General features: G+C 32.7%; 2 protein-coding genes across 2 annotated transcripts; both read right to left on the bottom strand.

Moving 5' to 3' along the window:
- Positions 1-328: 328 nt before the first annotated feature.
- On the bottom strand, positions 329-2,257 carry LOC115991252 (disease resistance RPP13-like protein 4). The gene has a single exon (XM_031114975.1). It carries the CDS (start codon positions 2,255-2,257, stop codon positions 329-331), a length of 1,929 nt encoding a protein of 642 aa, XP_030970835.1.
- Positions 2,258-7,126: 4,869 nt separating this feature from the next.
- Positions 7,127-9,250, bottom strand: LOC115991251. Its single transcript, XM_031114973.1, has one exon. The coding sequence runs from the start codon at positions 9,248-9,250 to the stop codon at positions 7,127-7,129; it is 2,124 nt and encodes a 707-aa protein (XP_030970833.1).
- Between the last annotated feature and the right edge of the window lie 5,043 nt (positions 9,251-14,293).

Here is a 14,293-nt window from a genome sequence, read left to right as displayed (position 1 = left end):
TCAAACGAACTCCGTGGTAGACGGAGTTGGTAGAAGAGAGTTTGAAGGTTGAGGTTTGAATCAGTAAAGTTAAAGAGGGGATTCTAGGAAGCTAATGAATATATCTGTTTCTCCTCATTAATTTATTTTCAGCAATAAAAATGGCTGATAAGATCATAAGAATGAACCAAATTTTCATCTAAGATAGATATCATTTTTGTGGACTTCATTGAAGATGCATTGGTACAAAATTCAAACTAGGAACATTACTAAGTTACTAACTACTCAACTAGCAACGTTACAAAGTGCTGAATAATTGGATACAAAGATACAACAGAAAGGGCTTCTTCTAAATGTGGCAAGATGCTTGAGCCTGATCTGTATCTGCTTCACGTCGAATCCACTCTCCATTCTCATCACATTCCCAAGAACTGAGTTCAGGACATTTAACTTTCTCCACATAAGCCAAGTTTGGAAACAAAGGTTGCAGTTCTTGCCAATCCATCCTCAATTGACTCAAGGACTTCAAGCGTAGACAGTTAACGGGCCATGTGCGGCCCTCCATAAGGTGCAGGTCAGATATTCCTCCTCCTCGTATGTAGAGTTTCTTAAGTTCCTCCAGGTTTAAGCGATTAAGCCAATCAGGCATCTTAGAACCATGGAAATTCTGGAGGCCTAGTTTGTCTAAAGCAACAAGTTGTGATGAAGATCCTGGTGTTTTGATTGACTTTCCCTTACTCACAATTCTATGGATTGTTGCCAGTGTCACATTTGTTGTTGTGGGAATCGGTGCATTGTATATACTTGACCAGGCTACTGATAAAGACCGGAGGTTTCTAAATTGTGGAAAAGAATCCAGCTCTTTCTTAGCTTCATCACTTGTTCTATCTACATGAATGCTCAACTTCTTCAAATGTTGCAGTACCGCCAAATCAGCAAGCTTGCAGTAGTGGCCCCTGGACCTTTGTTTACCAATCACAAACCCTTTAAGGACTCCGAGTTCCGAGAGAGAAGTGAGTCCCTTGGGCATGTGACTAATCAAGTAACACTCAGACATGTCTAAGTGTGTCAGCTGCTTGAGTGAGCCTATTCCATCAGGAAGTTTCTCTAAATTATCACAGCCACTAAGGTTCAGTATCCTTAGATTACTGAGCTTGCAAATTGAATTTGGAAGCTCAGTAATTCCAGAGATTCCCCTAAGGCTAAAGTACCTAAGCTCTTTCATTTTCTTCAAACCTTTCAAGAACTCAGTGTTCTCTACTTCAACAAGTTGCTTAGCAGAGGCCTTCCACCTTCCTAGCTGTAGAACTTTTAAGTTCTTCATCTTTGAAAAACTGTCCACCCTGAAACTAAGATAAGGCTCGTTTACATTAAACAATGTTACAATCTCTTCTCGCGGCAAATAATGATAAATATAAGTCAAATTGTGAAGCGAAGACCCTTCTTCAGTTTTCACTAGGCACACCCTCTTACTGGAAAAGAAATCAGCTGTGGGATTTCCCCTTTGATCAAAACTAACAAAATGTTTTTCCCTTGCTAGCTTAATTATGTCAGCACGAATTGAAGGATGCATCTTGCAATTTTCTGAGTTCTGTCTGAGCTTTTTGTGAACAGGTTCAATGATGCGGTTTTTGATGAAGTATTTGAAGTACTCATTGCCAGTCTCCTCTGCAGTCTTACCATCACTATTCGGTGAGTCTATAAATCTCTCGCCAACCCACCAATGGATCAAAACTTTCTTCTTTATGATTGCATCTTCAGGGAACACAGAGAAACATAGCAAACACGATTTTTTTGTGTCATCTAGATCATTGTACAACATCTTAATTTTGTTCGTACTTGAGCTATCAGGATTGATGTGGTGATTTCCCATAGAAAAGCTGGAATGATGAAGGCCTGCAGAATGCAAACTATCTTGAGAGAGCTGTGAGGATGAACAGATATTTTTCTTTGTCTCTGAGACAACTTTCTGGATACTCTTAAGCTTGTCAATTCCGGAAGAATTTTCTGGTGCTTCTGTTCTTTCTTTGAAGGCATCGTCCAAGCGTTTGAGAATCAATTGTTGGATTTCTTTATTGACGCACTCTGCTGAACCCTTTAGTTTATGACAGGCCTCGTGGATGTAATTGAGATCTTTCTGGATCTCCTCAAATGTTGCATTAGGATCATCCATGTCGATCGACTCAATCCTGCTGGTGTTGTTGTCTTGGCTTCCATACAATTCTTTACGAGGAAGGAGTTGCCTTATCTTGGATAAATGGCATTGAAATTCCGGCATGATGACATCGTTGAATATATGGAAAGGTGTTTTTTTACTTGAGTTTAAGTATGCAAGAAGATCAAGAGATACGTAAGATGACTCAAATGAAGAAATAGAACAAGTATGTCTCGGTGTTGTTGACATTGAAGAAAATATAGAGCTAAAAAAAATCTGATGGACTAGAAGAGACGGGAGGATGATACAACTAAATAAAAGAGAAATATAAACCAAGAGCCTTGGGAGATGGTAGGAAAGATTGAAGATGAGCTAGCAGGCTTTTGATTGACCGTAAATTGTGAACACAAAAAATGACCCAAAATCCATTCCCTGAGAGGAGAAGAAATGGCACAGAATATGACTAAAATTTAGAGAGCTATGAACCAAGAGGGTGCTATCCCGTATAATTATTGACCCACCATGAACCTGACCAGTAAACGTGTTTCACACTTCCACTTTTTTTTTTTTTTTTTTCCTTGTCTCTTCTTCTCATAGACACTCAGGAATCTTTTTTTTCTTCATGAGATTGCGGCTTGAAGGTTTTACTTTAGTGCACCTTAAATCATATACTTTTATGCATTACGTACTCTGTATTTAATTTTTATTTTTGAGTATTTTTGTTTATATATTTTCTTATCTGTATTGAAGAGAAGACAAAGATAATAGCATCAAATTTCTTATTTATTTTTGGTATGTAAAAAAACAGAGTGTCATACTGTGTTGACCCGACTCTCAAAAAATTGGGTAAGGTCATAAGTTTTGCAACCATTTAAGATGATCATTTTCTGACCCAAACCCAATCAACCTCACCTAATTTTCAAGTCTAGGTAGAATAAAAGTATATGATTAAATCCCCAAAAGAATATCCATAAGGAAAACTATAAGAGAAAATAATTTGCTTGAAGTTTAATTGATAATTTATATCAATTTTATTTCATGAATTGAGCTTAGAAGCCAATCTAAATGCTTAAAATTTAAAAGCACATTTGGTACATTGGATGAGGATTATAACAAGAATGATAATTTTTATTACTAAGAATAAGCTAAGAGGGGGTTTAGGGTAGGGGGAAGGGTTTGAGTTGCAGAGTTAATAGTTTTTCTTCATTTTAAATAACAGTAATATTACAGTTACAAACTATTTTACAATATTTTTACAATTTATTGTTGTTGCTAATTTTACTTCAAAAAATAGCTATTTATAAGGAATAATAATTATCTGTAATAAAAACATAACTCTATAGAATAACTAAATTATAAGAATAACTATTACATTACAGTGTCTATAATAGTCTACCAAATATGCCCTAAGTTTTTATACTTTCAATCTCATTTTTGCCAAAAGTTACATGGCTCATTTAATACCATTGTGCCAATATTAACATTGCCATGTGTGTTTGTGAGGCAATTATTTTTGACATGTTACTGATTTATGGCTTAAGTGTCTAGTGTTTCACTGATCAGCTCAATATTCTTACCATTGAGAAGAATATAATGTTCGTATAGATCAGGATCTGATGTAGAATGGATAGCACAAACTTTACTTGAATAGAAAGACCGTCAAATTTCAGCACAGAAAAATCAGGAAGTAAATAAGTCCTAGTGGAAATCACCGTCCAGAACCAATAACGGAATCACGTGAGTGACCTGAAGTGAATCATCACAAGGATCAATAATCATTGCCTTAGGACATGATTTATGCCGCAATTCAGGCAAATTTCTTAGTTTAGGCCTTTAATTAATCATTTTTTTCTTCTATTTATAGTAATTCTTCTTCTCATTAAAGCTTTTAATTCAAAAGTAAGAATAATGTTCGATCTGTTCCAAGACATCTCCTATAGTCCATAAGATTTGATTTTGCAATTTTCTTAATTTTGTTTTTTGTTTTTTTTGTTTTATTTTTGGGAATTTTTCCTATTTTCTAGCCTAATTTCATGCCTAAAACGAATTAAGGATTTTGGTGTCTCTTAGCCACCTTTGGAATGCAGTTGATAGCCTAGAATTCGTTTTCCTGTTTAAGAGCATTATAGCCTCTAAGGCAATCTGGTTTTTTCATTAATTAAATTTCATAGATAGTTTTCTCCTCTATTTTTGGGTGGATTCCAAAGTTATTCTTGTGGATTTAAAGATTATCATCTTGAAGTATAAATGTTTTGTTAGTATTCTTGTGGCTTTTCTTCTGTGTCAAGATTCGTTTTGCTTGGAAGAAGTGTCAGCTCAATGCATGAGGCAAGTAGGCAACTGCCTAAGGCCCCCAATGAAAAAAAGCCCCCAAATTTTTACCAATAGAGAGATATCCTTGTACCAATGAGAGTATTAATTAAGCCCCAAATATTCACAAATAAATAAAAAGTAATTTTTTTTTAATCAAAGAAGAACCAAAAAAATAAATTTTTTTTCATTGGATATGATAATAATTGTTTTTTTTTTTTTCAATTTTAGAGTGTATAACTCATTTATTTCCCACACACAAATATTGAGAGAACTCATTAATCTCCTACTAGTAAATAAATTTATGCTCAATTTGTTTTAGAGATATTAGAGATACTATGGATTCATTTTAATTTGTAATTTAGCATAAAAAGTATATATATCAAAAGTAAAATAAATCTTTTATTAATATTCAAAATATAGTAATAGGCTTACCTAAAGTACTCACCTTATGCCCCATAATACCTTGAACCGGCCTTACTTAAGACCTTACTCAATAGAGTATTTTACTTTGCTCTTGCTTGTCCTTAATCCTTATCAATAGTTAGGGGAAAAAAGTTGTCTTTTGACCTTTAAGGGGTGTTTGGGTACAAATATTTATTTTTGAGTTAACATGATCGACTACGTGAGTGTTTAGTAAAATATTGCTTCCCTGTACATAGTAAATACATTTCTCAACATAAATCCTCAACCTTGATTCTTAACTCTCAATGCGATACAAGAAAGGTGAAAGTTCCCCTCTATGAGGGAGCCCACCAATAACTACCATTCAATGCTCTTCATAAAGAATAGCGGTTATTAGTTATTAGCATAGTTGTCAGTATCATACGATATACAATACGTATCGTATTGTGTGTAAAAAGTTTTGTATTGTATCAACATATTGTAAGTACTCAAAAATCATACGATACAGTGTGCATATTGTATAAATTGTATCATATCGTACGATACATAAAAAAATGTTTTAAATGAGATTTTTTTTATTAAAATTTGTACTTTTATTTGATTCTAACAAGTTGTTAGACTTGTTTTTATCACAAAATTATTAAGTTACTTAATTTAACCTAATAAAATAATATATTCATAAGTTTTTTTTTTCCTCTTTCTCCTACAAAATTTGGACTGCACAGTACACACTTACACTCCACTCTAATATTTACAAATTTATTTTCTATACTATGAATAAGATATTAATTGACAAAATAATTAATTTTTATTTTTGTCATTATTGTTATAAGGCCAAGAAACTAGAATGCCGTGAAGAAATTTTTTTATAAAAAAATTATTAAAATAAAAAGAATAAGAAGAGATAGTAAATGTTAACAACGAGGAAGAAAATTTTAATGAAGAAATAAGTTTGCAAAACGATAAATATGATGATAGTATTGACTTAGATAAGGTTAATTATGCAATATAATGAATATGATGAAAATAAATTATTATTTTTGAGTAATTTGTAATATATTATAATTTTTTAATTGAAGCAATTTGAATTTATACGTTATAAACACATGCTAGTTTGATTTATTTAGTTAGTTTGTTAAATATTATTACATTAGTTATGAATGAATTAGTCATTAGTTGAATATATTCAAAATTTGTAATGAATATATCATTTATATATATATATATATATATATAATGTTTTTATAAATTTTATTAAATATTTGTATATCTTACCATACATGATATGATTGAATACACAATATAATTCAAGTTTTGACAACTATAGTTATTACCATCTTTCTTTTTGCTTAATAAAGTTACATCTTAATTGAGCTTGTGAGTTGTGACTCGTGAGCCCGCTTGGTAATATCGATAAGCTGTACTTGGTTAATTTGTGGATCACCATTCGTATTGCGGACATAATCATATTCCAATTGTGTCCACGAAAAACTATATAAATTGATTTATTACAAAACAACTGAAAATCACATAACTAAAAGTTGTTTAATAAATAAATAATGTGAACGCGACTGCATAACCCATTTTAATAAACAAGTCAATTCATCAAAAATAATAATAATAATAATAAACAAGTCAATTCGTGTTGGGTTAACTACAACATGTTTTGTAATCTAAAAAAAAATTAAAAAAAAAAAAAAACTACATGTTTTATCTAATCAAGAAGAAAAATAAAAAAGAAAAAGCGTTTTGACTAACCAAAAAAATATTCGGTGGAAAAAATATAGAAAGGCTTAAAAGGAGGGGAAACAAATATTTATAAAATGGAAAAATTATTAGATACTCCCGGAGTACCATAAAATTGTACTCCCTCATTTCATAGTAAGATTCATCATTCATGTGAAAGAAATGAATACAATTTTATAGTACTCTGAAAATACGTAATAATTTCCCTATAAAATGACAATTGGATACAAACCTCAAAATATTAGTAATTTGAAAAATTATATTATAAAATAGCTAATACAATACTAGTATTACGTTACGCGAGTAAGACACAAATTTTATCGGATGTCCCCGAAGGGACAGTAAGACACAAATTTTATATAAATACAACACAAGAAGTGCTTGTACGTACTTCCTAGCTAATTTTACATCCATTTTAACGATGCCGTCGATCAAAAGTGGTAGTTCCACTGGCTTAAAGTGTTTGCCACTTGCGGTCAGAGTTTGTCACACCTTCTCCTCCTCCGATCTTTATTTTGTTCCTTAGTGACCTTACTTTCGCGGGACCATTTTGGCTCTAGCTTGGCGTTCCTGCTCGTAGAACTGTGTTCCAATGCCCAGATGATTCATCAGTAACCAAATGAATGTCAAGAGCTCTCCACCCTTACTAGGTTGCTCTGCATGTGCATTTGGTCTACAATTAATGGCAGCATAAGACATCAATTCCACCCAAACTCGGCTCATTAGCTTCCATTTGTCTGTCTTCAACTCCTTGTCGTCATTGAGCTGTTTTGCTAGGATACTTCCATCAATAAACACAGATTTGCTTACATTTCCCTTCAGATTAGCTGATCTGTACCCATGTTTGCTTTCACTTCCCTTAGAATCATCCGAATGTTTGCTTTCATTTCCCTTAGAATCATCCAAAATGTATTTACTTACCACCTTAAGGATTTCTCCACAGCCTTCAGCTTTCTTCGATATGCTTTTTTGGTGAAAGAATCGCTTAGCTTCTGCACAAGTGTCCTGGAAGACTATTTGCCAATTGCCTAACACAGGGGCCATCATTTTAGGCTTCATGACAAGAAGATAAAACATATAATCTGAAAGTAATTTGCATATTTTTCGATTACTTTTATTATCATCAATACCAGTACTTGATTTGGTTTCCTGAGCGTAGAGTATCTCAGTAGCCATGTGCCAAATGAGAAGGCTTTCCGCGTACTGATACTCCTCAATGCTCCATTTTAGTTCGAAATAGCTAGAAGTCCGTAGAAGAGCCCAATCACCTCTTTGAGAAGATGCATCCCTGGCAGCTCTTATAGATTTTACATTCCTAGATTTCAAGCTCAGCTCGGTGAAAATAAATTCCTCAAGATCTTCATAAACTCCCTTTGAATGTGAAAAACGCAATATAGTCATCTTCTCTAGCACTTCACCAGCACCAACATAATTAGCTAATGTGTACACCCATGTTGGAGGATCATTCAAGCAATAGCTTATCATATCGTACTGGGAGACTGACTTAGACCACTTGCTTCTTTTCAAAATTTTATCGAGTGTGCTCCGGCTACCCTTCACAGCAAGGAGGGTCCGGTCGGATAATATAAGCATTAGGACTGATATGGCCTCGAGGCCTAATGCCCCAACAAGCAAGACATAAGTAAGGATGATATCAAAGTAATCAAACTTACTAACATGATGAAACTCATGGTGGTTCTCAATTGAAAAGAATGCCAATGCTCCAACGATTAAAGTAAAGCTAATAAAGCGTAGAAAGTACCCAAATGTGCAGCGAACCACGACCACCTTGGTGTGGAGATACTCATACATGAAATTGAGCTCAAACTCTATGAGTCTAAATGCTTCAGCTGCAGATATAGTAAGAAAGATATCTTGGCTCCTTTCTCTTACCTTGGAACTGATATGGAGGCCTACAATAAGACCCTTGAATTTGTCAAAGAGAAGATGTGCTTCCTGTAACAATTGCATTTCATCGAAGGGTATCCTTTCAACTATGGATTCAGAATCTTTTGCAGAAGTTCTGTGTACTAAATAAGACCTTTTAGGATTTTCAACCTGTTCCAGCGTCATTGAAGAGCTCATCTTCATGACTTCTTCAAAATCAGGCCCGGGTTCTGGCTTTGGCAACACTGAACATCCAAACTGGTTCATGCTTGCAAGAAAGAGAGCACGTGTTCGCTCTACATACTTGATGGTTCCCACAAGAAACACCATGACAGTGGGAACACAAAGCTTGTTAGGAAGCGATTGATAGAAGATATAAGCAGTTGCCAAAACCTGTAATATGAGTCCAGCCAAGTGCCTAAGCCAGAACTCATTATCCTCAATAGCAAAAGAAGTGATGGTATCAGGGCCACCAAGATGCAACAAAAGAAACGAAGCCCAGAATGCCATTAAGTCCTTATTATTCCCCTTTCCATCACAACCAACACCTTCGCTTTTGGAGATTAGTCCAATGGCAACAGGTGCAATCCAGTCTGCAAGCAAGTATGCAAACCATATGAGCCCGTGTAACAGTTTTCTTCTGGTCCGTTTTCTGAGGAATGCAAATAGAACTAAAATTGTTTGCAGCCAGAGGCTTATGAGAATACAGCTCCGGAGATTCCAAGCATACCATAGCTTCTTGACGAAATTGGGAATAGGTAGCCGCATATTCTCTCTCTCTCTCTCTCGTTTTGAATTATTTCCTCACACTTTTTTTTTTTTTTTTGATACACTTTTGCCTTGGTTATTTGGCCCGATCATGTACAGGGCTTAAGTCTTTCTTCTCTTATTAATCTCTCTCTCTCTCTCTCTCTCTCTCTCTATATATATATATATATATATATTTTTTTTTTTTGGGTTAAGCATCTAAGAGTTTGTTTAGATACCGCTTATTTTGCTGAAAACTGAAAACTTATTACTGAAATCATTGTAGTAAAATAATTTTTAAGCTATGAATAGTGCCGTGGGACCTAGGATGTATTGCTTATCTGCGTTTTTAAAGTATTGGCTGGGTCGTGAACAGTGTCATGGGACTTAACCAAAAACGCAAAATGCAAAATAATTTTTAGGCAAACACACGCTAAGTCTTTTTTTAAGTCTTGGTCTTTACTTAATAATGTAAATATATAGATGAAACATGTATAAGATCTGATCTATGTAACAGTGTTCTTCATGGTGGCAGATTTATTGATCAAGGTACTCTAAATCGGAGGCAGCAGAATATTTAGAAGATTATAAACATGCTCAAGAGCACCTTATTGCGGAACCAGTTATGCAGAACGGCAGGGAAGCTTGGGAACCACCTCCAGAATCGGCTTTTAAGCTGAATTTTGATGCAGCAGTTTTTTCTGAAGTGAACAGATCCGGTGTTGGGGCTATAATCTGTAACTACAAAGGCGAAGTCATGGCTGCCATGTCTGCCAGAGGGCCAGCAGCGCACAGTAGTGAGGAAGGTGAGTTGTTAGCATGTAGAAAGGCCATTGAATTTGGTATTGATGCAGGTTTTTCCAGGCTAGTTATTGAGGGAGACCATTTGAATGTTATAAAAGCTATTTCATCACAAGCAGCCAACTTATCTCTGTTAGGGAATGTCATGGAGATATTAAACATCTAATTAGGGGCTTAAAGTGGGTGACTACTTCTCATACAAGGCGAAGTGGAAATAAGGTGGCTCATGTGTTAGCGAAACATGCTAGAAATATTATTGAGGATTTGTATTGGATAGAGGATTATGGAACAATTGTATCAAGATGCTTGCCTTTTATAAATGAGAATGAAGTTTTCGTTTTTGGATAACTATTAACTTTTATTAGAATAAGAAAAACAAGGTTATGTTATTGATTATCATCATTGAGGTTTAAAATTTTTAAAGCCGAATTAGGGTCCAACTAAGGTCAGGCAGTGACTCAAAAATATTATTAATTCAATTACATTAATAAATACAATATTTTTTAACATAGAGGCCAGCTGACTTGCTTTAATGGTTAGGGTGTCAAACACATTTCTTGCACTTGGTATTTTTTCACATGATTTTTTTTAGTTTATATCATATTATTTGACTGATTCTCAGCCAAAAAAAAAAAATCATATTATTTTACTAGTTAATTTGTTTTTTTTTTTTTTTTTTAAATACTAAAATCTCTTTCATCGAAATGAGAAAAGGAATCAGTCCAACTACAACGACGGGAAGGAACTAAAATTTTGAACAATCACACTTGGATGTCACTATGAAGTCAATCTATGGACTTGTATGAGTGCTCGGAAAAAATATCTTTCTGCATATGATATTAGATGAATTTTGTCTACAAAATTTTATGGGGTCCAAGATGGGATATTCATGGTTGAAATTTCCTCTTGATAGCAGAATAGATACAAATTTCATTGTACTAAATAATGAAGAAGATATTATCACAAATAAATAAATAAATAAATAAGGAAGAAGATGCATGGCAACCCAACCGAATTAGTAAAGTTCTTTTACTATAAAACTCCAAACTTCTGTCCAAGAGTCTTTTCAACTTGTATAGGATTAGGAGGATCCACTTTAATATATGTTTAAACAATTTGAAATGTCAACTTAATCCAATTTTAAGGTATTCCATGTTTTAATTTAAAATATAAATAATACAGTTTATTTTTAAAGTAAAATATAATATTTCTTTTTTCACGAGCAGTAAGGTTGCATTCTCTCTCTCAATTTTTTTTTTTTTTTTGGTGAGAAAGTATTCTCTCTCCAACTTGGTTACTAGGCCAAAGCACAATCTAAGGCTTAAGTCTATCTATCTTTTAATAATCTTTATTTTGGCTAAGCATTTAAGTCTTTTTTTGAAGTCTTGGTCTTTACTTATTCGTGAAAATAGATGAAATATATATAATATTGATGTAACAACTAACAAGCATGCATGTTTAGGCTTTTATACTTTTTGTTTCTTTTTTGAATAACCACACCTTTAACTAAAAAAGAAAGACAAGGGTCACAATATTGATTATCGCTACATATTAGAAACTTTCAGAGTACATATGATATAACACATCTCAAATGTTATTTTACACTAATAAAACAAGTTTTTTTTTAGAGAAATGTTTTTTGAGAGAAAATAAGTCATCTAATATAAACATTAATATTTTTTTTTCACATGATTTTCTGAGTTTATATCATATTATTTTACTAGTTAATTTTTTTTTTTCTACTAAAATCTCTTTCAGCTAAATCAGAAAAGGAATCAGTCAACTTCAATGACCGGAAACAAATAAAATTTTGAAGAATCACACTCGGATGTCACTATGAAGTCAATCTATGGACTTGTATGAGTACTAGGAATTTTGCATATAATATTAGGAGAACCTTTTCTTCTTAATTTTATCGGGTCCAAGATGGGACTTTCATATGGTTGAAATTTCTTCTTGATAGCAGATAGATACAAATTGCATTATACTTTAACTTTTATTTATTTTTATAATCAATTGCATTGTAGGAAGAAGATGCATGGCAACCCAACCGATAGTAAAGTTCTTAGATAAACTGCAAACTAATGTTCAGGAGACTTTTCAACTTGTATAGGAAAAGGAGGATCCACTTTAATTTTTTGTTTAAACAGATTGAAATGTCAACTAAATTCAATTTTTAGGCATTCTATGTTTTAATTGAAAAGATTAATTGTATAGTTTTTTTCCCCTAGAGCAAAAGTTGCATTCGTTCCAGCATAAAATACTTTTCAATGGAAAAGTACTTCTCAATGGAAAACATTTTTAACCGATAAAAAGTCTTTTCGAAAGTTGTGAACCACAAAGCATTTATTTTCTACTGGATTGTTGGGAGCATTTATAACTGTTAAAGAGCACCTTCGGAAATTATGAGCATTTATAATAGTGATTTAATGTAGGCTGGAAGTATGCTAAGATAGTAGTTTTGTAAAGAAGAAAAGAGAAGGAAATTGCAAGGGACAATTGAAGTGGCTGAAATTATGAATAGCCTGTTGAATTAATGGGGAAGTGGAAGAGAGAGAGAGAGAGAGAGTAGTTTTAAACAAGGAGGTGGAAGTTGAAAAAAATACAAGAGAAATGATATGTTCCAATATTTTCACAATATTTTTACAATAAATCTTAAGTAGTAAGTTGTTACTGATTATTATTGTTGAGACAAAAAAGTAATTTTACTATTAAATTTAAATTTGAATCAATAAACCACCTAACATTTGTTGTGAAAATATTGTTGACATAGCATCTCTCAAAATACAATAACTAGATGGGTTGAGTTATCAAAGAAGGCAGAGGCGGAGCTACATTGTCTGGCCCCTCCAAAATTTTGATTTCTTCTATTGTTAGGCTATGAGTCTAATAGCAAAAAATAAGTAAAAGGCTATGGCCCCCTTGAAAATAATGACCGGCCCCCCCAATTCTTTCTAGGATCTCTACTTAGTCCAATAGATAACCCAAAGTCCTTAAATAAAATACTAGTTAGCTCTCCCAATTGTCCAAATGATTTGTTGTCAATCCAAATATCCAATAGACAATAATCCACACTCTCAAAATATCACCTTTTACCACTCATTTTCAAACAAAAATTTACTTTTTTTTTTTTTTTTCATCATTCTCAATCTCAAGAAGCCACTTACAAGATTCTCAAAAGAAAATAGAATTTATCACTGTTACTTTTTCTCCTGATAAAAGCCCACACTGCCCCATGTTTTTTTCCTCTCATTGTTGATTGCTCTAAACACATTAACTCTCTTCTCAACAAGGGTAGAAATCAAATAAACTCCTTTCATCTAAAAAAAAATTATCCATATTTGCTTTCATTTCTGGCTTCTTCTTGTGTCTCAGTATTTCAGGTTTGTTTGTTTCTTCAACATCATATGGGCATTTAGATTTATGATTTTTATATATATGATAATGGGCATTTAATTTTATGAATATGCTTTGTTTATTAAGTTGTTCAATTTGTTGTATTGCTATATGATAATATATTATATCTCTTTCCATATCATCATTTTTTTTATAATTTGAAATTAGGAGCTGAATAATTCATTAAAAATTAAGAAAATTTTCAATATTATGGATATTGATGGGTTGTTGTTGCTTAAAATAATAGTATGCAAATTTTTGTATATGTGTATGGTAAAATAGACTGCTTTTTGTACTTCCATTAATATTTAAGAATATAACAAAATATCAAAGTTGATAATTTTGTATTTATAAATTTATGAATTATGATTTTTAAGTACGAATTCTTGACTACACCCCTGAAAGAAGGGCACTTCTTGGCAGAACCTTACCCTCTCCCACATAAAATATTTACTTATATATATACTTTAAAGTATATAAAATATACTTTATATTTTCATTTAAAAAATAACATCAAAATAATAACAATATAAAGCAAGATCAATATTTTGGATGAGTTCCTTGCCTAAGAGAAATAAAATGAAAATCGTAGGAAATATGCATGTATTTTATATATAAAAAATTTAATTAACATTTTTTTAAAAGTTGTTAAGAAACTTAATTATAAATGAATATTCGACACAGCCATAGCAATTTTTTTTTGTGAAACAGTTTAGAATAAATTGAGCTGGATTTCTATCAACAAAATATTTTGGGAGCCCTCTCTCGAAGGTGGGGGAAAGAATACAAATTGCACCTAAATTTTTTTCTTGAAAAAAAAAAATTCAATTATTACGCTACAATTTTAGGGATTTTTTACAATTCTAG

Source organism: Quercus lobata, chromosome 5 (genome assembly GCF_001633185.2).
Source record: "Quercus lobata isolate SW786 chromosome 5, ValleyOak3.0 Primary Assembly, whole genome shotgun sequence".
In the NCBI taxonomy this organism is placed as follows: Eukaryota; Viridiplantae; Streptophyta; class Magnoliopsida; order Fagales; family Fagaceae; genus Quercus; species Quercus lobata.
This window is presented reverse-complemented; position numbering and strand designations above follow the sequence as displayed.

Coding starts and splice junctions, on each gene's coding strand:
- LOC115991252 (XM_031114975.1), bottom strand. CDS start 2,257: ATGCCGGAATTTCAATGCCATTTATCCAAGATAAGGCAACTCCTTCCT.
- LOC115991251 (XM_031114973.1), bottom strand. CDS start 9,250: ATGCGGCTACCTATTCCCAATTTCGTCAAGAAGCTATGGTATGCTTGG.